The sequence below is a fragment of the Panicum virgatum genome, chromosome 2K (assembly GCF_016808335.1).
Source record: "Panicum virgatum strain AP13 chromosome 2K, P.virgatum_v5, whole genome shotgun sequence".
Taxonomy (NCBI): domain Eukaryota; kingdom Viridiplantae; phylum Streptophyta; class Magnoliopsida; order Poales; family Poaceae; genus Panicum; species Panicum virgatum.
Window position 1 is genome coordinate 45184836 of NC_053137.1, and position 27169 is coordinate 45212004.

The 27169-nt window shown below is 45.2% G+C and overlaps 2 protein-coding genes across 6 annotated transcripts; both read right to left on the reverse strand.

Annotated features, from left to right (window-relative positions):
• Positions 1–21: 21 nt before the first annotated feature.
• Positions 22–13718, reverse strand: LOC120695668 (kinesin-like protein KIN-7I). Of its 5 annotated transcripts, none has more exons than XM_039978881.1 (31): positions 13455–13718; positions 13261–13350; positions 12230–12348; positions 11789–11902; positions 11616–11697; positions 11471–11538; positions 11330–11404; positions 10294–10439; positions 10106–10208; positions 9632–9712; positions 9470–9538; positions 9283–9342; positions 9039–9200; positions 8715–8771; positions 8089–8319; positions 7783–7956; positions 7605–7709; positions 7341–7430; positions 7019–7168; positions 4453–4566; positions 4284–4370; positions 3995–4198; positions 3739–3906; positions 3069–3275; positions 2877–2966; positions 2667–2804; positions 2382–2485; positions 1782–1854; positions 1051–1170; positions 901–972; positions 22–426 (listed from the first exon to the last, which is right to left on the reverse strand). In XM_039978881.1, exons 1-31 carry the CDS (start codon positions 13579–13581, stop codon positions 193–195), a joined length of 3714 nt encoding a protein of 1237 aa, XP_039834815.1. In that variant the 5' UTR covers positions 13582–13718; the 3' UTR covers positions 22–192. The 5 variants fall into 5 exon arrangements, with proteins under 5 accessions (XP_039834815.1, XP_039834814.1, XP_039834813.1 ...); XM_039978880.1 differs by having other exon boundaries at positions 3069–3272; positions 7783–7959; positions 13455–13717; XM_039978879.1 differs by having other exon boundaries at positions 7783–7959; positions 13455–13716.
• Positions 13719–15760: 2042 nt separating this feature from the next.
• LOC120695669 (phospholipase D alpha 1-like) lies at positions 15761–19295 on the reverse strand. Its single transcript, XM_039978885.1, has 3 exons — positions 19103–19295; positions 16659–18558; positions 15761–16570 (listed from the first exon to the last, which is right to left on the reverse strand). Exons 1-3 carry the CDS (start codon positions 19235–19237, stop codon positions 16119–16121), a joined length of 2487 nt encoding a protein of 828 aa, XP_039834819.1. The 5' UTR covers positions 19238–19295; the 3' UTR covers positions 15761–16118.
• Between the last annotated feature and the right edge of the window lie 7874 nt (positions 19296–27169).

Sequence of the window (27169 nt, forward strand, 5' to 3'; positions counted from 1 at the left end):
TCAATCCATGCGACATGGGCATCCAATCTCGCTCAGTACAAGAGCGCAAGACATCCAAAAGGGGCGCAAAATGCACCTATACATACCCTTACTGGTTAAGGAAATACCGGGTGCATTCCATATGGTCGATCACATATTTACATTTCTGCTACGCGAGCTGCGCAAAAGAAGATATGCGACGAATTTACAATTTCAGTTTGATGTGCCCCTTAATTCTTTAAGCATTTCTCTCAACCTCAAGATTTCACGGCAGCTTTGAGAAAGCTCCTTCTTCAGCTTAGTGGATGCTTCTTGGTATTTGGCGTCCATGATCTTCATCTCATCCACCGCTTCTTTGAGCCGTCCACGGTGGGCATCAAGTTCTGGTTGCAGCGACCGAATCTGCATGCGAAGCTTTGTCTTTTCTTTGTTATTAGCCACAGCATCCTGTAAACACAAGAATGTTATGCAATATGCACTTCCATATAACTGTCAAGTTACCTAAGCTATAACGTAGAAAACTACTACTGAATAAGTTGACGCACAATTTTTCAGAGGCCAACTTGGAAAATTGATTTAAGTTCCTTTAAAATTAAATAACATGAAATGAAGTGAAAAACTCCAGTTAACAAAGGATTCAGTAAAATTATCCAAATTTTCATTCAAGATCAACATTTTCATGTTTATAACTTCATGTTGGGTATATAAAAATAGTATTCAAAGATGTTTTCCAAAATACTTGAAATGAGAGCAATAAAACATGTAATGCTCTTTTTATAGGATCTAGTTGTGTGCTATAAATTTATTTTTAAACGCAGTGTTAAACAGATACAAATCAACCTACAACTTTTTTTTAAAATGAAATCCAATGTCCTTATAACCTTGAGCGATAGTAAACACATTGAGTTTAGTGGTTCTTACATGTTTCATATTAACTTCCATGATAGATATCCTAGAGCTCAACTCATCTATTGTAGCTTTGGCATGTATTAACTGCATTATAAAAAGCAACAGAAAACAAGTTAGTTCTTAATGAGTTAACTTATGGTTAGTAATATATAAAGAACTTGCCTTTCTGTCATAATTCTCTTTCAAAATCTCTGCTTCATTGACGATTAACCTCATCTGCTGTGTCTTAGAAAGTAAACTGTTATGCTCTTCAGTAATCATCAAAAGTTGTTTTTGAAGTTCCTGTTCAAAATGGAGCCAACAGAAATGTAGAAAATAAACCTACCAAAAAATTCATCTAGAAAAATAACTGTAGTATCTAATATCATTGGAAATATCCAATAAGTGACATCGCTTCCAGTTGTATAGACAACAGTATTAACAAGAATTTTTTGGGCGCAATTGTTGCTTATTGGGAAATACTGAAAACAAAATAGCTGCTCTAGTGATAATTTCCCAGGCAAGTATTTTTTATTGAATCATGAGGCCCACGACAATATGATGTAAAACACAACATTTTATATGGTTTCAGAGCAAGGGTAAGGGGTCTGGGGGATATGGGACTGCGTGTTCAACAAAACAAGCCCCATGTGCAGTGGGTCATCCACAAGATCAAGGAGGCGCAGCTGTGGAGCTAGGCTGGAACAAAGGGGGTCAAGATCCTATCTTTATTCTTTAGCATCTTAGTCAATCCTTGGTCACGAGGTTGTTTCCTACTCTTAACCCCTTTTTCGCTCTTGAGGCTTGACACAATGACACACAGGAGATGAGGAAAAAAAATTGGTTTCATAATGTTCAAAAACTTTGAAGCCTCAAAGAGAAGTAGAGCAAAATAAAGAGACTACAAGACTTACATTTTCACCTACAGCACCATCAATGGTTCTTCCTTTTTCCACAGCTTGGTCGGATCCTTTACAAGCCTCGCTGCTGCATGAGACAAGACTACTATTCAGTAGTGAGCCTATGCAAATTTTGCAAACACATCTTCTGTCTAAAAAACCACGCACACTCTCTCCAGTTTCTACTAGACCCATTATGTTAAACATTTACTTGTTATTGCCCAGAACTCGCTATTCATTGACTTTGCAAACATGTCTATATAACCCCACTGATTTTTTGCCTTATAAAATTTATCTTGAAACATTTTAAAAGTATGTGAAACAGTTCAGAGCACGTCAATACAAAATTGCAGTTGTTTTTTTGAAAGGCAAAATTTGCAGTTTTGATGCAAAGCAGAATCGATCGCATATGTTCTTATTTTTTAAAATTAACAGGCTTCTTTCTAAAACTTGGAAGCCTTCTTAGCTGCATGTTAAAAATGATGATATAAAAATAATAGAAACAGCCCATGTACAAACTCATAAATATCATGTTAATCCTTCAGTCAAACAACACTAAAGCTCATATACAGAGGCACAGATGCTTGTTGGAAAAGATTCAATGAGAAGACTGACCAGAATTTTATTCCTTTCTCATTCATGTTACTCTCTAGGGAATGAGCCAGTTTTTCCTCCAGAGTTCTGCACTGTTCTCTACAAGACGCCAGCTCTTGCCGCGCCTAGTAATGTATGACATCATTTTATTTAATACAGAAGTTCTTTGGAGTATCAGTAGTAAAGGGCAACGAATAGATATTAAACTTAAAGGTCGTTAACCATCTGGGCAAGGCCCAGATAGGTAAATTGGACACGGTAGATGCGTAATTATGGTAACTAAACACATTACTCTGTCAAAGGTACCTTAATCAAATCTTCTGATAGTTTGTGGTTCTCATCAAGGCAAGTATTCAATCTCTGATTAACTTCTAGATATTCCTTCTCCTTTGCTGTCCAAATTGATCTTTTAGACTCCATGTCCAGAAGTGCATCAGTAAGTTGCTGCATTTCATTTTAAACAAAATGAAAAGAATCTCACATAACAGCTAAATGGATTAAAGTATATTGCTTTACCATTCCCATATCTTCCTTTTCCCTTGATACAGAATTGAGAGAAGCCTCTAATCTTGTAAGGTTAGATTCAGACGCATTTAACCTTTTGGTCTGCATCACAAAATACAGTTTCATGATTGAAAAATTGAGTAGACAAAAAGAATGCAAAAAAGCAATAAGGTTAGGATATTTGCAAAGGCATGTTATGTATACCAAAAGTGCAACTTCATCGCTTAAGGAGTTCCTTTCTGATTCTGCTGAATTCAATTTATTCGCGAGATCTTCTAGTTCTGATGTAATAAGCTCTACTTTAGACAATGCTTCATCCTTTTCAGTGACTGAAGTCGTTAAAGCTTCTTGTAAACAAGAAATTTCCGCCTCCATATCAAACACATGCATCTCAAGCTTTTGGTGCTTCTCCTGTATATAAAAAAAGAGGAAAATGAGATTCATGGCCACAAAGCTCCTGAAAGAGATTTTTGTACTATGTTATATTCCCAGCATATAACTCAGGCCACAGGAGAAGGCATCCCTGGCTTTGCCTTAAAAGAGGGGACTCTCCTAGGCTTTGCCTCTAAGTGCATGCAACTCAATAGAAACCATTTAGGGAGGTACCCACAACACAAAAACTGTGAAAGATGGGTTCAAGCCTAGTTGGGCATCCTCTGAACATGAGGCTCTACCACTGCTCGGTTCTCCAGCAGATATGATCTCAAAGGAAAGAAAACATAATTCATTTTTAAAAGCAAAGTCTAATGTTTATAAGTTTAAAGCATCTTTAGTGATCTATGAATAGCTGTAACAGTGCAAGACTAGTGACTCCAATATGTAAGCCATGATGACAGTACATCCTAGATGCGGTGTTTGCAAGAATAATGAATACCTGCATCTGGACAGCTTGATCGAAAACTCCAGCAAGTTTCTGTGGCGTGGAATTCAGCTCATGCCTTTTGTCAACAGTAACTGAATCACGTTTCCGTAAATCACGTTCAAGCAAAGTTGTTTGGCTTTGCAATTTCTTAACTTCTTTGTGGGCCTCTGCTTTTTCACTCTGGTAAAAGAACATGTATGTATCTACATCAGAACAGCTGGCTTTTAAGTGGTAAAAAAAATTATAAAACAGCAAGTTGATAGCAAACCTGAAGTTTTATTTTCTCCTGAATGGAATTCTTAAGTTTGTTCTCGGTCTCTCTTAACTTAGTTTTAGTCCTATCAAGTTCCTTTCGGATAGATTCTTTTTCTTTCATCAAAGAGGATGATGACAAGGTCAATACTTCCTTTTGGAGGTTTAGGAGTTCTGAGAGAATCCCGTCCTTCTCCAGTTCATGTTGAAGAGTACAGTCCTGAGTATAAGTTTTTTTTTTCAGTAAGTTCGGGATTAGGAACTAGGAAATTAAATATTTGAGAAGAGATTAGTCAGTAACAAACATCTATGGCCTTCTCACAGCTTGCCAGACTGGATTTCAGTTTATCAATTTCATTTTGTTGATCTTGGGATTGTTCCTCTAACAGTTTCTGCATTCAAATCAGAGTAACATTGAAAAAAAAAATAACTGCTTACAACTTAAGTGCATTAGAAACGAGAATTTGAAGATACCTTCTCTGTTTCAAGTTTGCAGACTTTTTCCATCAAACAAGCTGACAGTTTCTCATAATCCCTGACCATAGAACTAAACCGTCTAATATCTTCATGAGCAGAGTGCTTTACTTCCTATCGAAAGCAAAAGTACACATCAACTACATATGATACTAGGATTGAAATTTGGAAACTATGTTCAGACAGTTAGATAGATGCAGTACTAAACTAAGCATACATAAATCTACTTGGAAATCAATAAATAGCATAACTTAGTGTTCCATTGATGAGACATTTTCACCTGACTGCATGTAGGATTTTTCAAAGCTTATAACAGTAACACATGACACATATATATACTCTAACACAAAGATCATGACAGCCATTCAAATTATATTTCTTTGTGGTAATAGGAATGTAGCATATTAGCATATGTGGAAAAAAAATAGCGAGGATCAGATTGACAATTTGCATCTCTAACAACTGAGCTACTGTGCATAATGGACAAAATGCCTGCTGATACTTGTTAAGAATGGAAGAGGGGAAGGAGAGACTGAACTATCAGTTGTATTGAGATATGCCCAAAGGGCTATATATACAAGAGGAGACCCCAAACCCTAGAATATGTGAAGTGACTAAACTACCCTTGACACATATATATACTCTAACACCCCCTCTCAAATGCAACGTGAATACAATGTCGTTGCATTTGGAGAGTTGATACTAAGCACTAGACTCAACAAAAAGAAAATGATACATCCAAAGTCCAAAATGAAAAGATGTCATCAAAGCGTGCAACTCTTGAGGGTACCGCCTTCACAACCATACTTCAGCAAATACCTCAAGTCTTCACAAACCAGTACTTCAACTCCTCAAACATGAGCCTTGCTTTGGAGACTTGAACTTGACAATATGTGTCAAACCAGCCAAACGGAGAGGAGAGAGTTCACTGCTGCAAGACGGCAGGCAGCGAGATGACATGATGATGACGACAAATAAATGGCCATTGGTCATGATGTGGAGCAAAACGGCTCCGAAAGGGACCAAGAGGGCATTGCCGCACCAACGATAATGATGTGATTAGCTAAATCGACGGGACTCAGCTAACCATAAAACAAAGAAGAAGAAATTGGATGACTGACAATGAATTTGTGGACACGCACGGCTTGGACGAACTGAATATGAGCAATTGGACTTGGATTAACACCGATGCAATTGGCAATGACTGACAAATTGAATGAAAAGGTGGACATGATGTGGATCGACGTTGATGCAAATGCAGCAAGGCAAATGACACTAATACTAGCAGCAGACTTGGATGGACTCAACAGAAACAACAAGCAAGGGTACTAGCAGCAGGCAGCAGCAATAGCAACAGGCAAAAGATGACAGTGGATAGGAGCAGCCCAAAGTATAGATGCAGGCTGATTTGCAAGGATGGCCAAGCAAGCTGAAATGGAAGGAAGGTCCAGCACCATGATGCACCAGCGAGCACTAGCAAAAGCAGAGGGCACATGCCCAAAAGGATATGTTTGCTTGCTGAAGATGCAGAGAACAGCTCAAGCTGGTGAAGCAACAGAGGGCGCTGGAGGCCGGACAGCAGCTGGAGTCGAGGACGTCGGCAAGCTGGAGCAGATCCGGCTGCGCGCCGGGACAGGGGAGGTGCCACTCGCGGGGGTTGCAGCGGCGGCCTGCAGCGAGCCGCGCAGAGAAAGCGGAGCCCCGGCGCGGCGCGGACGGGCGCGCGGACGGGAGGTGGACGGCGGCGCTGGACGGCCTCCGCGACGGGCGGAGATTAGGACGGGCCGCCGCGCGCTTCGCAACGGGCGGATCCGCGACAGCAGAGGCCGCCGCGACGGCCGAACGGGCAGGTGGCCGCGGCAGCGTCCGCAACGCGCGGACGGCCGCGCAGACGACGCGAGGATGAAGACAGCCGGCGGAGGAGGCGGGGATGACCGGATCCGCGAGGCTGGATGGCAGCGGGATGGCGGGGACGGCCGGATCCTCGACGGGCGGACGGCGGCCACGCGACGGCGCGGATGGATCCGCCGCGATGGGCGGCGGACAGAGGACGGCGGCGCCGGATCCATGAGGGGGAGGGGCTGCTGATCCCCTCCCGCAAGCGGATCGACGACGGCGGGGTAGAGCCGCGATGGCGGCACCCGACGGGGAAAGAAATTGGGTAAGTGCTGCTGCTGTGACTCAATACCTAAGAGAAAAAAAATGGGTTTGGGGATGAGGATGCCGCCCCCAGGAGCAAGATGAAGCTCCCAGGGGCAGCGCAGCGACGAGGATGAAGGGTGGCGGACGGATCTCACTGGAGCTGTGATACCATGTTAAGAATGGAAGAGGGGAAGGAGAGACTGAACTATCAGTTGTATTGAGATATGCCCAAAGGGCTATATATACAAGAGGAGACCCCAAACCCTAGAATATGTGAAGTGACTAAACTACCCTTGACACATATATATACTCTAACAATACTCAATGTTGAATATTGAATAAAACAGTGGATTTAACTAAATGACAGGATTATCCAAGAAAGTCCTATCTAGAGATGCTGTCATAAAAGTGATAGAAACCATACAAGAAAGCCTTGTGCCATCATCAAGCGATTCTGAGAAAGTTCATCAATAAAAGAAAGAGCGCTTTCAACTGAGGTTCTCAACTGATGAGTCTCCAAATGTATTCCTTCGGTCTCCATCAATACATTACTGAGGAATCCATATGCTACTTCCTGGAAGTTGGAGAAAAATGTTTCATACATGTATCCAGTCATGTAATTAGTCAGGCAATAGCATGAAGTGGACAAATGGTTGCAGGAAGATGGAAAGAAACTAAATTCCTAGCTATGGTTTGTTTTACAGAAAAAAGGGATATAATACAACTGGAAGAGGGTAACAAAGTGCCTGATTGGATTTTATAGTAGCAGACAGTGTGGAAAGCTTCTCATTAGCAACTTTTGCTTGTTCTTGTGCGGCCAGAGCATTCTGCTGAAGCTGCAAATAAGAAAGTGGTATAGAATGTAAGAACAGCTTCAAGGTAAAGCTCAAATTTCATTAAAAAAAATCATCGATCTTAAGGATTTTTTAGAGTGTGACAACTTGAATTGAATGTTGTGTTTATTACGGATACAGAATAACTTTTAATTTCCAAAGTGTAACATCCTTCACCTTTTCATACTTCTCATTGAACGAAGTCTTCTGTTGAGCTGCCAACTCAAGAACATCATCCAAATTAGTTTGAATAGAACTCTTCTCTGCCTCCAACGACTTGATCTGCTTGGGATTTATTCAAATACTTATTTTTTTTAATTTCAGAGAAGCACGATAATAGGGGGGAAACTACCACCTGATCTTGAAGTTGTTTAATGACAAGAATGGCTTCAGACTCTCGAGCAGATAAGCTACTAACTACACAAGGCAGAGTGTTTTCCTGACTTTGCAGAGCATTATTGCCATCATAAGCATCTTCGGGTATTATTAGTTCACCATCTGTCTCCCCGAATTGCTCTTGATCTGATTTCTTCTGGCAAGACCATGTATTCAACAATCAGATATGTAACCAAAAAAATTAAAAGAAATCCAAAACTTGATTATGCATCTTGTATTAATAAAAGGCCAAAAGCTCAAAAGTAGAAGTATCAGAATCAATCACCATTGTGTTTGTCTTTCTTCGGTTGGTAACGCGCAGCAAAGCATGTGAATCAGGTAGAGAAACATCTTCACTGTCTTTGGCCATATCACTAGGTGAGCAAGTGTTAGCACAAGGCTCATCATTACTTGCATAACTTTCTTGAATTAGCTCTTCAAAACGCGGCGGCATTCCCATATTGCGGCCATTTCTAACTGTGCTGCTTGTAGGGCCTTCCTCGACAGGTCCTAAAACCTGGACATTATGTATAGATACTCAGAATATATTCTTAACACAATCAGTCATCTTTTGCATAAATTTCAATACTCTCACAACGATGTGATATGAAAGAGAAGAACTGTATTAATATATGTATGGCATGCACCCTGAAAAATGACACTACCAGTCCACCACATATGTTATCTATTATCCACATATCCTAAGAAAAAGGATGAAAAGCAAAAGCATTCACAGAGAGAAAAACATCTAGACAAATACTCTGGGTGAAACTCTTTCTGAATAACATTTCAAAAATGACAAGGGATCAGTGAACAAACAATGTTGCGGAGCCATCCAAAAACAAAAGATGTGCCTCTAGACTTTCAAAATGCCAAATTGAACATGTTGAAGAGTGTCAGTTATAATGATACCTCAATACCAAATTGTCTTGCTTTCGGTCCAGGACACCATGTTACCCTTCTTTTGTCCTGTTCAAGGAAGAATTTTTTCCGTAAGAAAAAAATATTAGTAGGATAAAGAGTAGCGGTACATTGTTGGTATTATGTTTCAAAGAGGCACACGTCTTATGACCATTTTTGTAAAGTCTAAAGTTTAAACAAATTTTACTTCATGTTATCAGCAGAAATGAAAGAACGCCTATGAAAAAAATTTGGAAGAAGGAACAATGAGCAACCATGCAGTTTATATGCCATTGACAACTGTTACATATTACATAACAAATTGTAACAACTAACCTTACTGAAAGCAATACTCCTGTCATCTCTCTCTGAATTTAGTACCATTGAACTAAGATTCTCAATTTTCTTTGCCTGTTCAATCAAGCGTTTGTCACGCTGCTCTTTAGCTTTCTTTTCCTCTTCCAACTCTAAAGCAATTCTTTCCTTTTCCAGTTCACTCTAGAAAAATAATGACCAGATTACTCGATGTATTATATAGTCATGAATCACTGAATAGGAAAAAAAATGCTGAGAAAGCAACCTGCAGTAGCGTGTTCCGCAAATTCAGAATTTCTTCCCCCCAGTGATCACTTTGAGAGTTCTAAGGACAGAAAGGAATGCAAGTTTGTATCTTCCAGTTGTATAGATTTAATGCTTAAACACACTTTAAATTTCATAATTGGATGTTGAACCCATTTCATATGATGGGAGTTGCCAGAAAACCATACCCTAAGCTTTGCACGGAGCTCTTCTATTTCTTTCCTTTGGCGTTTTAATAACGCAGCATCTGTCAAAATCTGCAAATATATAATGTAAGGATTTATGCAATTATACTTTATAGCACGATGAATAGAAATAGTACCTAGCTGGCAACAGAAATATGTTAATACCTCATTCACACATGCACAATTTGTTACACGCAATGCTCTACTTGCAAATTGCAAACTGCTTTTTGTCTCATCAGCATGTACCTACAAAATATAAAATAAATAGTTGACCACGATACAAATAACAATAGTGTTAGTTTTAAGACTATAATCTTTGCTCTTTGTTGTTGCTTGATTACATTTGAATACTAAATTTTGCTTCGATAATAATTGAGTCGATAGATGGAAATTCAGAATAACCGCTTCGAGTTGTTAACTAAATGTGAAAAAAAATATAAAAGAAAGGTCAGTGTCACCTTTCACTAATTTCCACAATGCAACATCAATCAATAAGCACAATAGAAGATGCTTCAGTAGTTCATACTTCAGGATACAATTTTGCAAGAATGACATAAGCAGTACATGTTTCTGCTTCCATAATCCAATAGTCCAAACAACATGAGAACTCAGTTGGTAGCAGATAATGAGATGACATACCTGTGCAAGTGTTATATTACAGATGATAGCTGTGTTAGAATTTCCACCCAGAGCAGGCTGCAATATTCTTGTCAGCTTACTGTCACGGTATGGAACATGTCCCCTGAGAACAAAATCCATTATTAAAGAGGTAATGAAAAAATATCAAAACAAGTTAGGCTCCACTTGTAAAAAATTCAATAACTTACCCTTGACCCTCTATGCCTTCACTAAGTTTCTTTATAACCGTACCAAGAATCATGAGACTTTTGTTAATATGCGAACCCTCCTTAAGCCTCACACCCTCTGCACCAGTCTTTGCAGCACGTTCTGAGCCAGCTAAGTCGACAAGGTTCTGAAATGTGAATAATTCAAATAAATGGAAGAAAAGAGAGAAACCAGGATCTTATACATCAATAGTTAAATATGTACTCCCTCCAGTCAAAAATAAGTGATGTTTCAGACGGTCCCTAAAAAACAATTCTAATGTTTCAGTTGTTGTACAAACTCAAGAATAGACATGACTTCCATACTCATTTAGTTTGTGCAACATTTTACAAGACACCCTTTCTCCCTGTTCACTGATAACAAGGCAGAAAGAGACAAATTTCTTAGGCATATGCTCAGCTACTCATTTTGTGCTTTTTATAACAGTGCACTGTTAAGGGTATAATGGTATCCTAGTATCTAGGGTTTGGGGGTCTCCTCTTGTATTATTTATTTTGCCCTTTGGGGCTCTATCAATACATACATACAGTACAGTCATCTTCTTCCTATTTTATCCTAACGTGCACAAGACTAAGAGATCAATAAATATGAATGCATGGACTAGGGAGTATCATTCAACATAAATCTAAAAAATACAATTCCCAATCTAAAATATTCTTAAGAATATAGACAAAATTTGAAAGATAAACCGCATGTATTCCAATAAAAAGCAAATCATCATGGGGCATATTTGTGTTCTTGCCCCTACTTTGAAGTGCAATTATGATTTTGCCCTCATTTTTTGAACTTTGTGATTTTGCCCTTTACTATTTACAATTCAGTACCCCTAGTCAAAGGTCGAAACAGGGGCAAATACGCAAAGATTAAGGGCAAAATCGCAACAACTTGTGAAAAATAAAGGGCAAAATCACAAAGTTAAAAAAAATAAGGGCAAAACCACAATTGCACTTCAAAGCAGGGGTAAGAACACCAAAAAACCAATCAATATCTACTGGAGATAGTGGTAATTGCACATACCAATACAGATACTCGTACAGCATCACAAGAATCTTCAGCTTCATTATCATCGCCTTTTTCTCTGCTCTCAATTACCTGGGTACTTAGTAGCATTAGAATCGAAATTGCGATTCATAGGAAAATAAGGATATATAAGCATACCATGCGAAATATAGTGTGAGAACGGCTGCTGTAAAGATTCATGTTTGTCTCCCCAATATGCCGGTGAGCTACAATTTTGCTAGCAGTTTATTAGGAAGAATTAATTATATAGTAACTGAACCAGCAGACATTCAAGAAAGCTTACATTCTCCAAAAGACATAAAGTCCATGACTTGCTCTGCGCATGTAACAATTTCTTCTCTTAAACCAGCAACAAATATTCCTTTCTTCAATCAAAATTAGCAACATGTAACATTAAGACTACTATTCAAAAATGGTGTTAGTGGTCAATTTCATATTAAAAGACGGGATGTTCACCTCACTACTCTCATGAATCTGCAACTTTCGATGTTCTGGCACAAGAAGGTCATTAATCTCTTCATTGTAAATTTCCATGTAAGACATCCGGACAAGAAATTCTCTGTCCATGTGCTACACAATAGCTAAAACAAATAAGCCAAACAGAATACAGAGCACATGAATAAAAATGTTAGGCAAGCTTCAATATAATAATGCAGAATTTATGATAATTAAGGGAAAAGTGACTAAGGACTTTGCTAGGCGGTGTTTGTCAAACACATTAAGCAAACCCTAACAGCATTCGGGAGAAATTACATCAAGAATCTTTTGCACACAAATTTAGAATGAACTAATTGAATGTGTGCACTAGAAGAACATATCTGTCGCACAATTCTCATAGTGTACACAAAAGTAAGCATAAGAAAAAGTGGTTGTTGAGCAGCACGATGTAGAATTAACCTCTTCAATACACTGGAATAAGTCGTGAACTGCAAGTGGTATTATTCCAGGTTCATTAGCCGATCCTCTCATTGTGTAGGTCTTCCCACTGTTTGTTTGACCATATGCAAAAACAGTGCCTGTCATAATGAAAGAGACCAGTTGATTTCAATGCATATAGACTCAGCAAATTGCCTTATAGATTGAGAAAAATCTTTTCATGAAGAACAAAGAAAGGCAACTAAGAAGACAAGAAACAGCACAACATAAAAAAAGGAAAGAAAAATAAAAAAGAATGATATGAACACACAGTCAGTGTCAGATAAACAGTATGGGACTTGCTGAACGATGAAAACTACAGCAAATGGAAGACAAAGAGCATAGCACTGTCCTGCGGCTCCTAGGTAGACACTACTAGAACCAACTTCAGTTCTTCAATTAGAGAAAATATAGGTTCATGACAAGATTGCCATAATACTACTTAAAGTAAAATTAAAATGATGAGGTAATCAAGATTGAAATAATGGTACGAACCCAAATTAAACTGAAGTTGGCGTGCATATATTGACATTACAGAACAATATATATCATACTCAACATGGCTCGACCTAAACTATCCTAGCACGTCCGAAATGCTTGAATGGTTCGCCAGGTGGGGGTTAAAGGAGATGCCAAGAGGTCACTCACAAGTGGCCACAAATCATGGGAAGGATGTCACACTACATTTCTTAAGGAAGTTGTGGACGAAGTGTGGGTTTCATTCTACCTAGTGCAATATTGAAATAAGGTTATGGATTATGGAAACAGTACAGGGAGGGGGGCAAGGCAAACTGGCAGTGAGCACAAAAATCAATGGCAAATTTGGTCGATATAAAGTCAAGGAAAGGGAGTCTCATCAAAGGGATAGTGGAGCACCTAATCCCATGGGGTGTTGCCTGTCTACAGTAATCTGAAGACCATTGTCTACAGTATACAACTCTGAAATGCGTTTGGACCCAACTTGTTTGTCCCCTGGAAGCAACAACCCCAGCGAACAGAGCAATCGAGATTACCATTGAACCCTCGGATCACGGAGTCGACGATGTGCTTGGTGCGAGTCTCGTAGACCTCGGCGGTGCGGCACTCCTGGCCGAATATCCTGTCTGCGGGAACGACGGGGAGCTCAACCAATCAGGAACCCCCCACGGCATCAACCGGCATGGAAAGCGAAGCCAAAGCGGGGCGGAACGGAAGGGCGAAGGCTCACCAAACTCGAAGCGGATGGAGGACTGCGCGGAGTGGGCAATGGTGTTGCCGGAGATCCTCCACGGGCTGCTCCGCGCGTCCTCCGCGGAGAGCGGCCGCGAGCGCACGGCAACGTGGATCCGCTCCATCGCCGGCCGCTGCGGGTCGGGACGGGGAGGCGCCGGGGAGGACGGGAGAGGTGGTGGGGTCTGGAGCTTGGGGATTTTGGGCGGTTGGGGTTTCGATTTTGGTTTTCCCGCTTGGTGAGAATCAGACCGGGGGAGTCTTGAGAGAGAGTGAGAGACCGAGGAGAGAGAGGGGGGGGGGGGGGGCGGGGGCGGGGCTGACGTGCCGATGTCGTCACTTGGGTTTGTGGGCAGGAACGTCGTCGGGCCCCGAATTCAGGGTCAAGGCCCTTGTGAGTAAAAAGCCCAGTCGCATGTCAAAAAGGCCCAGTCTGTTATGAGGCTGAATGGATTGTCCGTTCCAAAGAGAACACGAATTATCTAATAGGCCCAGTCTTCCAAAAATTTCATCTTGTCTTTTGGTCTAAAAAAATCATTCTTGCCTTTTGCATTTATAAATCATGATCTAATAGTAAAAGAACTTTGGAACTGGGTCTAAGAGAACACGAATTATCATTAGGGACCGTTTGGATCCTCTTATTTTGGAAGAATTGAAATCTACATAATAAACTAGACTATTTGGCTTAGAATTCGATATTCCATCATTTCCAAAGTTTAGATATGAGCCTACCCTAAATTTATAGAGTGAGATTCTATACGCCAACAAGCTATGTTACTAACTTATAGCACACTCTTTGGCTCACTCCTCTATAATAGCAATATATCATACAATACTCTCATATGGTCAACAATAGTATACAAATATATTCAGTTATAATTATATTAGCTTAATAGATTTAAGGTTAAATTATGATTGTTAGAATGGAATTCAATTCTAAGGTTCCAAACGGGGCCTTACAGTTTTATTGATAAGGACGATTAGAGCACAAGAGCCTTCTACTCTCTAGAGTTGTTTGAGTAAAATTTGTTTTCTTTATCCTTGTATATTTTCCAATAATTTTTATATATCTTGTGTGTAGTCTAGAGAGTCATTCTCGCTTTGGCTAGCGAGAAATTCTAAACAGAAGATGTTTGTATTTAGATATCCAAATGAAGAGGCTTTTTGAGGGTATTTTTTACGAAATGTTAACATTTTGTTCCAGCGGAACATTTTTTATGCAGTCAGGAGGAGCTGTGGGCCGGCGACCCAAGAAATTTTTTGGCCCAGCATCAGCCTCGTGACATTTGCGACCCGTCTGCTTGGGGTCACGAGGGAGACCTCGAGCGACCCCCGAGTTTTGCGCCTACAAGCGTGCTCTTTTGGACACGTCATCTAGATTGAAAAGCCTAACTTCACATATTATGCCCAGCCATGACTGAGAGGGCTTGCTCGGGGTCGCAGGTGCAACCAGGGTTTCCAAATCCGACCGGTCCGGTCAAACCGCCGCCCTCCGGTAGCGGTTTACCGGACCGGTTTGACCGGAAACCGGTTGAATTCAAATTCAAATTCAAAATTGCATGTGCAACCGGTTCCGACCGGTATACCGACCGGTTTGACCGGTTTACCGGCCGGTATGATCGGTTTGGGAATTTTTTATTTTTTTGAATTCAAATTTGAATTTTGAATTGGGGCCGGTAGACCGATTTGACCGGTTTACCGGTCGGTATGACCGGTTTGGGAATTTTTATTTTTTTGAATTCAAATTTAAATTTTGAATTGGGGCCGGTTTGATACCGGCCCAAACCGTAACCGGGCCGGACCGGTTTGACCAGTAACTGGTCAAACCGGACCGGTTCCCACCGGTTTCGTTAACCCTGGGTGCAACTGCGAGCAAGCTCTTCGCACAAGGCCCACGAGCAGCTCATTGTCGGCCCACAACTTCCTTCATAATTAGAACAAAATTGTTCCGTTGAAAAAAAAGTTCTATTGGAACAAAAATTAAAATTTATTTAGTTGGATCCGATCTTATTCTTAAAAAGAAAAAGATTTCCACTAGAACAAATTATTCTGTTATAACAAAATAAAAAAATGTTTCATTGGAATATCTAGGAGAAAAAAGAAAAAAAGAAAGTGGGGCCTTAAACCCACCAGTTGGCCAGCGAAACCCACCCAGAAGCAACCTAGGAGCGAGTGGGCCGCCCGTGCGGGCACTGTACGACAGGTCCGCATGCACCCGCGCGCGACTCGAGTATTTGCGCAACACTCGGCAGAACCAAGATGGCGCAAGCACACAGATGAGGAGAGGTAAGTTTTATTGTAGAATGAGAAGTAAATATATGCCTCCATTTTTTTGAAAATAGGATATGCCTCCATTTAAGATAATGCATTGGTACACATCAGCTGTTTCTTACAACACTCGGCATTCATTTTTAGATGTTCCAACGATCTATGGGTGCCAGGAAAACCATGGGGCAGCCACATAAATCACAGGCTTTTCCTTGGACAGCCCATAAACGGCCCAGGGTCAATTTGGTACATCCACCAGGACCTAGATGCGGCGAGTTACCCTGCCCCGTTGACGATGCGCTCTCTTGGCCATGTTTCCTTTTGAAGCATACTCCTGTCAGGTTCTTAGGACCGACATAGCCGTACAAGCGAAAAGCGGGATCATCTCAGATTCTCATGTGGTCAGGATGTCAGGAAGCTTCACCGCTTTCCTGCCCCTCACCGGCGCCCTCGTGTCCGGGAAGCACCCGTCCGCCGGCAGGTCGCCCACCTCGCCGAACTCCGACACGGTTATCGGGAACGGGAGCAGGTGGCCCGGCAGGTCTTCCACCCTGTCCTGCGTGTACGCGCCCCACAGCCGCTCCGCCACCCGCCGCACCGCCCGCACGCACTCCACGCTCTCGGGCTCCAGGAACACGGCCCGGTCACCATCGCCGGCGTGGCGCGCCATGAAGTGCTCGTGCCACAGCGACATCCGGAACCCGTGCACCTGCCCCCGCGCGCGCCCGCACGGCCCGTTCAGGTGCGCCGGCTGGTAGCTCCCCTGCGCGATCTCGCTGTCCCGGTTGCCGGCCAGCGACCGCTCGTTCAGGTTGGCCGAGCCGACGATGACGTACTCGTCGTCCACTGCAAGCAAGAGACGCACAGGGCGATCAGACATTCAGACTGAGAGAGAGCTCGCTCTAACGCGACGGCCATGAGCTTATTGGCTTACCGATCATGAGCTTGGCGTGCACGTAGATGGGACCGCGGCGGTTCACCTGCGCGCGCCAATAGTCCGTGCCCTCCTCCGGCGTCTCCGGCGGCGAGTACTCGCCGGGGAGCGGCGCCTCCCGGTTCCCGAGGCAGAAGAAGTTGAGGTAGTCGCAGGGGTGCGCCTGGCCGCGCAGCCCGGCGCCGTCGATGGCGTCCATGACGATGCCGTACATCATCTCCACGGTGCGCCTGTGCCAGAGCAGGATGGCCTGCACGGCCTCGCCCGCCGGCAGCCCCTCGGGCCACATCGGCGTCACCACGTACGCCGCGAACCGCTCGCCGCGCCGGATCATGGCGGCCACCTTGAGCGCGATCTCGACGGGCACCAGGTTGAGGCAGCCGGCGCCCTGGTCCTCCGCCCACGACGCGCACCCGCCGAGGAAGTACTGGTTCTCGATGTAGACGAACCGCCGCGCGCGCCGGATGGCCTCGACGTACCCGGCCTGGATGCTCCGGTCCACCGTCACGTCCTTGCCGCTCGTCAGCCCCAGCGCGGCGGCCTCGGCCGGGTCGGACGGGAACCCCACGACGGACGCGTCGTCGATGGACCGGAACACCTGCACGTTCCACGACCCGCCGGCGTCGTCGCCGAGGCCGGCGGGGTCGGGGAGCGCCGCCGGCGTCAGGTCCAGCAGGCAGCCGCGCATGCCCTCCGGCGCCTGCTTCTTCCACCGCTGCTCGAAGTTGGCGAGCACGTCCCACGCCGCGGGGCCCTCCAGCCGGCAGTGCACGTCGTGCCACGGCTCCCGCGGGCCGCCGCGGCGCAGGCACGCGTGCTTGTAGTTGTTCTGCATGAAGTCGTGGAGGTACGTCGTGTCGAGGTCCCGGAACAGCGTGTGGTTCTCGTCGTCGTACCGGCCGTCGCAGAGGTCGATGCCGCCTATGAAGCTGACGACGTGGCGCACGCCGTCGCCGCCGCCGGGCGTGGCGGCGTCGAGCGTGACGGTCTTCTGGTGGTGCGTGAACTCGGCGCTGATCTGGACGTGCTGCACCACGGTGAGGGAGGCGTCGGCGTTGCGCGGGCAGAGGAAGCACCGCACGCCGGTGCCCTCGAAGAACCGCCGGGTCTCCTCGTCGTGCGTCCGCATCAGGCCGGCGTTGCCGAGGAACGACACGGACGTGTTGTCCTGCCACGGCATCACCAGCACGGCCACGCCCTCGTCGGCCTTGCGCTTGAGCAGCTCGCCCAGCGTGACGCCCTCGGCGCCGGGGACCATCCGCCCCGGGTCGCGTACCAGCGTGATCTCCGTGCTCACCGACCACCCGGACACGTACACTAACCGCCGCGCGTCGCGGATGGCGGCGTATAGGTCCTCCCACAGCCGCGCCGGCCGGTACGCGCGCCCGCCGGCGAGGCGGACCCCCGGGTCGAACGCGCCGGTCAGGTGCGCGTTCTGGTACAGCGTGACGCGGCACCCCGTCCGCTCCGGGAAGAAGGCGGGCGTGACGCCGGCGAACCCGGGGAGGCGGACCCCGGCGCCCCAGGACGGGTCGCGCTCCACGCCGAGGAAGTGCAGGCGGACGCGGAGGCTCGGGGTGTGCGTCTCGTGGCCGTGCTCGCCGCCGCGGAGGCCGAGCCGGCACTCGACCGGCTGCCCCGAGGCGACGCGCGCGGCGGGCACGGAGCCGGCGCCGAGGACGCCCGCGCCGACGAGGTGCTGGTTCTTGACCGTGAAGGTGACCGCGGCGGCCGGGTAGGCGCAGTGCAGGCGGAACGACTGGTTCCAGGCCGGGGTGGTGGGGTGGAACTCCACCTCGCGGGTGCGGGCCACCCGCGCCGCGCCGACGTCCACGTCGACGTAGAGCCGGCTGTGCTGGAGGCAGTGCACGCCCAGGGTCTCCTGCAGCTTCTCCGTCGCCTGCCCAAGCCGTGCCATCATTGATCGCTACGCTACGCACAGAATCTTTCACAAAGCTTCTCTGAAAGTAAGTCCGTTCTCTCTGTTGTGTCAAAATCTTCACTCTGTTCGATCTGACAATTAGCCTATGTGCACTAGACAATTTTACGAAAATTTCTTCAGTAGTTTTAAACCGCGACAGCAAGTTATTTAAGCATAGGCCCTTTTCACGTTTAGGCCAGCCATCGCAGTGGTTAGCTTGAAGATTTGTTTGTTAATTCAAGAGACGGTGCACGCACGATGCGTTCGCGTTTCGTCAGGATAATAATAATAATCTGCGAACAGCCTGTGGCGGTTGGTGACCACGAACTGCGAAAAAGGGGGGGAGCATCCTTGACGGCCAATCCATTAGCTCACAAGCAAAGCCATGCATGAGTGCAAAGCAAAGAGAAACACAACGAACTCACTACAGTGCAGAGGGGAGCTACTGTTTGTGCTGTGACTCGACCCATCGAGCAGAAAGAATGGAAAACAGAGGCGTGCGTGTCGTTCTGTCAGGTTTTACCTCCATGATCCGGCCGTGGATGGCGTTGTGGAGGTGCTCGGCCTCGAACACCGTCACCTCCAGGACGCCATGGAGGTAGACGACCTCATCGGCGGCAGCGGCGGCGGCGGCGCCTCCTTCTTCCTGAGAGCCCATGCCTGGCGTGCTCGAGAGGCCCGTTGCCGCCTTGCCTTGCCTTCCCGCGCGTGGCTGGGCTTTTATAGCCGTCTTTCCGACTTGGCAAAGCCTGAAAGGGAAGAAAGAAGAATCCACATATATTGGCGCTCGATTTAGTCCCTTTCCACCGTCAGTACCCTCTGTTTATGCTTTTCCAGCAAACCCAGCGCCAGATTTCCCCGCTGGTTTCGATGAATTCCGTGGAATCACATGGACATTTGCCGGAGTCGTCGACGGAGCATAAGGCCATGCAGCATGTTAGCGAAGGCACTGGAACTTGGAAGAGAAGGAGGACGTTTCCTTGAATCCGTAAGCATCAGTGCCTGTCCAAGAGCAACAGGTTTGAATGCTGGAATTATGCGTACAAAAGCACAGGTTTAAATACAATGCTGAAATTACGCAATAAGTTTGGCCTGGATGTTTCAAATTTTGAACCCAAGGCCGCAGCACCGTACTCCATTTTAGATTGGTCAAGCAGCATCACTGGCATGTGGAAATGGAGCAGTTACTGTTGAACAAGGTAGCTAGTGGTCCAAGCAGGAACATGAGCCACAACATCTTGTGGTGGGGTGCATTATGCAGACATCCAGCACTCCTCAATCCTAGGTAGCAAGATTCGATTGCAACCAGCACCGCAGAATGGCATGAAAGCACGGGCTCTCAGCGGAACACGGCTGAACCGGTGGTCCACTGGTCCTTGTGAACCAGGGACATGCATATAATTATCCCAGTTAGCTTTTCACTTATACGTTTATTTGTTACTCCCTCTATTCCAAATTATAAGTCATTTCAAAAATTTTGGAGAGTCAAAGTTTTTCAAATTTGACCAAATTTATGTGACAAGATAATAACATTTATGATACCAATTAAGTATCATTAGATTCTTTGTTAGTTATATTTTCATAGTGCACCTATTTGATGTCATAAATCTTTATATTTCTCTACAATTTTGGTCAAACTTTGAGATTGTTTGACTCTCCAAGATTCTTGGAATGACTTATAATTTGGAGCGGAGGGAGTATGTAGTTACTAAACGTATCGATTTGCTAAGTTCAAATTTGAGTTTGAATTCAATACCCACTGCACTTGCCTGAAATTTGTGAAACTCAAATTCACCGCAACCACACAAAAGAATCTAATCATGTTGAGATGGCTACTGAACCTTTGTTCGTAAATATCTCACTGAAATGCCAAGCTTGACGGCCTATATTGTGGCTTTCAAATCATCTTTCTCATTTTGTGCTCTAGGTCGTGAGGTTAATGATTACAAGAAGGCATGCTTTTTATCATGCATGTCAAATTCATGCTTCCAGGTGGTACCACGCTATTTGAAGGGTGCGGCTAGATGATTTCCAAATCAACGCACACCAATGCAACAGTCGGATTCATATCATTTTCTCTGCACAACAGTGGCGCCAGTTTGCAAAACTCCAATCACTCCGATACAATGTGGGTTACTTCAACTTTGTTGGATATCACTATAACAGGTGAGCAAGTAGTTATACTGTTGCATCGGTTTGCACTCATATACGTATCAAAATCTATAGGGAAAAATGCAGCTTTTCTTCTGTGTTTTGTTCTTTGTATCTGATGCTGCTCGTTTGTGGTCTTCTTTTACATTGAAACTTTCAAGTCAGTACAACCTGCTCAAGGAGACAAATGTAGCATACCTCAAGAACAAAAGAATAGTTGGTTTTATTGATTCTATGATGGCACATGTCATGGAAGGAGCAGAGTATTGTCTCCAAAGATGACGTACCTAGCAAAACAACTTCCCAAATCAGACATACACACCAAATGAATGAGCATGCCATAGAAGTCCTCGCACTCCACTCAACAGTTTTATCAGTTATGTACCAAACATATCTGTACCGGCGAAATATGAAACATCACGCATCCAAGAACTCAATTTATACATCCACAACAAACTCCACATCCTCAATAGATGCTGAACTTTTTAATAGTGCTTTAGTGATAAACACATTGCTAAAAAAATAAGAAAATTTCGCATGTTCAAGTCTAACTTTAGACCTGAATGTAGCTGTACACACTTTCACCTGTTTGAGCTCTCCTGTCTTAAATTTGGGTGTCCTAGTTTTACTATATTATTAAACATGTTTTTTTGCTACATATGGACTGTTATAAGGAACTGATGCTAGCTCGATAGATGGGGTTGTACATTCCAATTACATAGAAATGGCATGTTGTAAAAGGAGGGGACCTTTTATGGTCAATATACCATTCCATAATGTGGAACTTGATTGTAAAATCTAAAATGTAAAATGACAAAGTGAATCAGATTTGGATTTCTCCATGAAAATGATCCTGTGGTGGATCAGTTCAATTCATCTTTTCATTTACATGTTCTGATTACGACACCTTTTAGGTACTATTTTAGTTTTAATGGTGATTTTGGATTCATTCTTATATTAACTAGCCACTTGGTGTCTGAAATAATCTCATATTCGCATATATGTTGTGTTTTGGAGCATATTGCAATTCCATAGAAATACAACACAAATAGACAGCTCTTGTGCGAGCACAATGGACACATGGATTAGGACCGTTGAGCCTACACAAGGAAGACGAGCAACATAAGAGCTAGAAAGGGCCCAAGCCGATTGGCTTGTTCGCATCCCTTGGGTCGATCAGCTTAGCCCATTCTTGATCCCAATCAACCTCCCATTCTTGTATATTGAAGTCCATAAAGATCTTAGGGTTTACACGACCACCATTTATCTAGATACGCCTCCAAACCGACTTGGAGAAGCAGTATAAATAACCCCCGAAGGACCACATGCAGAAGAGAGCTAGGGTTTGCGAATACAACTCATTCTAGCCATTCCACCGCCACCACAAGTGAAGGATAGAGAATAGATTGGATCATCACACCTAGCATCGTGGGAGACCACTGAAGGACGAAAGAAACCCTTGGCCAATCAGCCTAGGTGTGCTTAGGCTGATCGTCCTAGGGCCTTGATACCCCAGTTGTGCATCAAGATATTTAAGATCATATGATAAAGTGTCTATTCTCTCCTGGGATCAAAGGGGGATCTTGATATATAATTGCTACACTCAAAATTGTGATCGTTATGCTTAAACATTTCATGTACTCAGTATGTTTGTAGTAATCTTCTAGTTATTGCTATCCTACATAAATCATCATAGTGTGCTTTGCGAGATGGTCGATTACTCCTATTTAGTGATGGTATGTGGGAGGAAAAAGGTCGAGTGCATGCACAATCTTTTGGTAATGCTTAATTAGATCAATGCCATTTGTTTGGTGAGAGTATATGCAACTAATAGAAAAAAGAACTAAAACAATAATTCTTATGCATTTAGTAATTGCACAATATCCCTGTTACAAGGACACTAATGTGAGTAGTCCCAATTGTGAAATGCAAATGGTGTTGGAACCTCAAGATGAAGAAATAAAATGGCATGAAGTTCATATTGTTATATATTTTCTATTTATATTTGAGTCTAGATGTTGGGGATTGGACCTTCGGGTCAAGCCCCCACCCTCGGAAATGCTCCCTAACTCGTTTGCAGGGCCCCAACGAGAGGAAGGCAAGCTTACCCGAAGGTGTCGGATGGTCACTCAAAAGCGCAAGCTCAAAGACCAGGACCTTCGGAGACGAAGGATATCGCCTTCAGTTGGCCGAAGGTGACGAATGACTGCTCAGAAGCGCAAGTTCGAAGACCAAGACCTTCGGTGACGAAGGATATCGCCTTCGGTTGGCCGAAGGTGACGAATGGTTGCTCAGAAGCACAAGTTCGAAGAACAGGACCTTCGGGTAAAGGGATCGCCTTTGGGAACGAAGGTGTCGGCTGATCGCTCGTTGACGGAACCTTCAGGGCTATGACCCCCGGAGCTCCCCGAAGGAAACGAAGACCTTCGGTTGGTGCAAGCGTGCGTGTAAAATATGAATACGTGAGAAGGTCGGGTTTGTACACCTGAATACGTGAGAAGGTCGGAGTTGTACACCTCTAACCTTGTAATTTTACCCAGAAATCGGTTGTAAGTGAGCTGTAAATGAGTTGGAAGGGGGCAGTTTAGGAAAACCCGGCCGAAGGCTAGGGGTATAAATAGCCCCCTCTCTCCACAGTGTAAAGGGTTGAATTTTCCTGGCTATTACTAGAGAATTAAGTTCCTACTTTCATTGCCATTTTCATACTGTTCATGCTCCCTGTTTGGGCATCTAAGAAGCTAAGATCCCAACAGCGGCGCCCACCATTCCAGCTCGAGAAACAACCTTCGATGGCCCCAGCGAAGAAGAAAGCCTCCGCCGGCACCACAAGCAACACCGCTGAGCAGCACGAGCAGCACGAAGAAGCCAACACACGAATTCAAGACACCAACAACAAAGCTGTTCTTCATGGAGATCTGGTTGATGACATCGAAAACACCGAAGCTCACCAAAACCAATCCAAGGAGCTCACAGAAACAGCACTCAAGCTCAAGGCCCTGGAAATGAAGAAAAGGAACATCGAAGCTCAGCTCGCCACCAAAAAGAGGGCACTGGATCAGGCAAACAAGCTAACTGAGGCTAGGCGCAAACTAGCAGAAATGGAGGCGGAAGTTGAGAATTTGCAGAGGGCATACCAAGAAATGCCCGAAGGTTCCCTCCAACAAGAAAACCGCATCATCCACCAGACAACCTTCGCTCACAATGAAGACCGAAGGCCACCACCGGTCAACCTCCCATATGACCCGACCTCGCCACTCTCAGTCGCTCTGCAGCGAACTTCATGGCCACCCGGCTACAAGCCTACACAGCTCCCCAAGTACAACGCAACAACTGATCCAACCCAGTTCCTCATGGCCTACGAAGCAACCATCGCTTCGGCCGGAGGTGATGACTCTACCATGGCCAAGTCCTTCGTCATGGCTTGCGAAGGTTCTGTGGCCAACTGGTACTCATACCTTCCCCCGTAATCAATCAACAACTGGTACCAGCTGAAAGGCAGGCTCCTCCAGGACTTTCAGGGATTCAGAAGGCTAAATACCAACACTGTGAAAGACTTCAAGTGACCACAGCACGACCGTGAGCCTCTCTATGACTATTTTCGGAGGTTCGTGCAGAAGAAGGCTCAAATCCCAAACTTCCCAGAGAAGGATGCGATCGAGAAATGCATCGAAGGTCTCCTACTTGGCCAGCTTGCTTCTCATCTCACAAGAGAGCCCCCGAGGACCCTGGAGGAGCTCTATACAGAAGCAGAGAAGTACGCGAAGTAAGATGCCGACCACCGCAGAAGGGTCGAGCAAAGAAGAATCATGCGTCAGGCAGAAAAATACAATTAGCAAACACGACAGTAAGAGTAGCCAGCTCAACAGCTCATCCTACCTCTGGAACCTTCGCATGATGATGAGGATCAGATAACCTTCGATCCCTTCATGATACTGCCAGAGTCAGAACCTAAGCACTCAAACGACAAGCAACCTTCGTCCGGAGCACGGGGCAGAGGTCGCGGCAGAGGAATGGGCCGAGGTCGTGGACCTTCGCGAGAGCCCAAAAAATTCTTCTGTCACTTCCACGGGTCTGACTCCGACCACAGAACAAACTAGTGCCCGGAGAAGAAAAAGACCCTCGGCAGAATGGAGTCCGAGAAAAAAGCCAAGCTAGTTGGGCACACTACATGGGCTCAGACTCCACAAGCTCCTCAACAAATACAGTACACACAACCTTTGTTCGTTCCACACCCCACATTTACCCAAGCATATCGCCCACCCATGTTCAACTACAACTACAACCACAACTGGCAGCCGCAGCCAAACCCGCAAACACAACCCAGTCAACCCACCACCCAAGCTCAACCAACACAAGAGCAGCTACCACCACCCCCAGTCCACCCACCAAAACAAGAAAACCAAACCACAAATGGCCAACCCGCGGCACTGCCAACCTTCGGAATGATCATGCCCATCTCCGGAGGATCCACCCTGGATTTCGAGAACAAGAGACATCGCAGAGACTACTTCAGGCAAGTCCATTGCATCGTCTTCGAAGGTCCAACCAAGAGAACCCAGTGGTCACACTCTCCGATCACCTTCTCCGAAGAAGATGTCAACCTCATCAGCTACCCACACACAGATGCTCTTGTCATCGAGGCAAACATTCAGGGTTGGAGGATTGGCAAGATACTGGTTGACACTAGTAGCTTTGCAGACATCATTTTTTCCGACACCTTCGACAAGATGGGCATCGACCGAAATCTGCTTCAGCCTTCGGATATCCCTTTAATGGGTTTTGGTGGAAAGAGAGTGAATGCAATCGGCAAACTATCGCTCGCTGTGTCCTTCGGAGACACGGCAAACGCAAGAACAGAGCACATCACCTTCGATGTGCTAGAGATGCCCTACCCATACCGCGCAATCCTAGGAAGGGGGACAATCAACAAGTTCGAAGCTATCGTTCATCAATTGTACTTGTGCATGAAGATTCCAGCTCCCGCGGGGGTCATCACCGTTCGTGGGGACCAGCAACTTGCGCGGGACATAGAGCGGGGATACACCCCCGGCCAGAAAAATGTCCACAACCTTCGGACAGAATCCAAGCCTGCTACCTTCAAAGAGCAGCAGAGAGACAACGAGAAAGCAACCTTCGAGGAAGACTGCGAAGTCAAGAAGGTCCCCCTTGACGTACATCTACCCGACAAAATGGTAACCATCAATGCAACCCTCGAGCCCGAGGAAGAAAAAGAGCTTCTTGAATTTCTCCGCAAGAATCAAGATGTTTTCGCTTGGTCCGCCAGTGACCTACGGGGCGTCAGCAGAGATATCATTGAGCATCGCTTGGATATCAACCCAAACATCAAGCTAAAGAAGCAGAAGCTTCGCAAAATGGCAGATGAAAAAGTCGCAGCAGTCAAGGCCGAAGTCCAGAGACTGCTAGATGCAAAAGTTATCCGAGAAGTCAAATACCCAACATGGCTGGCAAACACCGTGCCGGTCAAAAAGAAGAATGGCAAGTGGCGCATGTGCATCGATTTCACTGACCTCAATAAAGCCTGCCCGAAGGATGACTTCCCGCTGCCAAGAATCGATAGAGTCGTCGATGATGCGGCAAACAGTCAACTGATGTCTCTGCTGGATTGCTTCTCCGGACACCATCAGATTTGGATGAGGAAAGAAGACGAAGAAAAAACAAGCTTCATAACCCCTTTCGGCACCTACTGCTTCGTGAGGCTGCCCGAAGGATTGAAAAATGCAGGACAGTCTTTTTTAAGAATGTCTTCGGTGGTCCTGGATCACCAACTCAGAAGAATTGTCCTGGCTTACATTGATGATATTGTAGTAACCAGCTCAATAAGAGGCAACCATGTGGCAGACCTGGCGGAAACCTTCGCAAGCCTAAGAAAAGCAGGCCTGTCCTTGAACCCCAGCAAGTGCATCTTCGGAGTTCACAAAGGAAAGGTGCTAGGATGCCTCGTGTCCACCAAAGGCATCGAAGCAAATCCTGACAAAGTAAAAGCTCTCTGGAACATGGAGGAGCCCAAGTCCATCAAGGACGTACAGAAGCTCACAGGGCGGATAGCAGCCCTAAACAAATTTATCCCTCGCTCTGCTGACCGAAGCCTACCATTCTTCAAGGTCCTTCGCAATGCAAACAAATTCGAGTGGGGCCCCGAGCAAAGCGAAGCCCTTCAGGCACTCAAAAACCATCTCCAGAATATGGTCAAAATGACCTCACCTGACCCGAAGGATGTGTTGCTCCTGTACATCGTGGCATCCTACTCTACTGTCACTACAGCGCTCGTGCTCGAGAGAGAAACCGAGGGAAAGAAGAAGCAGCTACCAGTTTACTTCGTATCCGAAGCTCTAGATGGTTCGAAGCTCCTGTACTCAGAGCTAGAGAAAATTGCATATGCAGTAGTCATGTCTGCTCGGAAGCTTCGACACTACTTCGA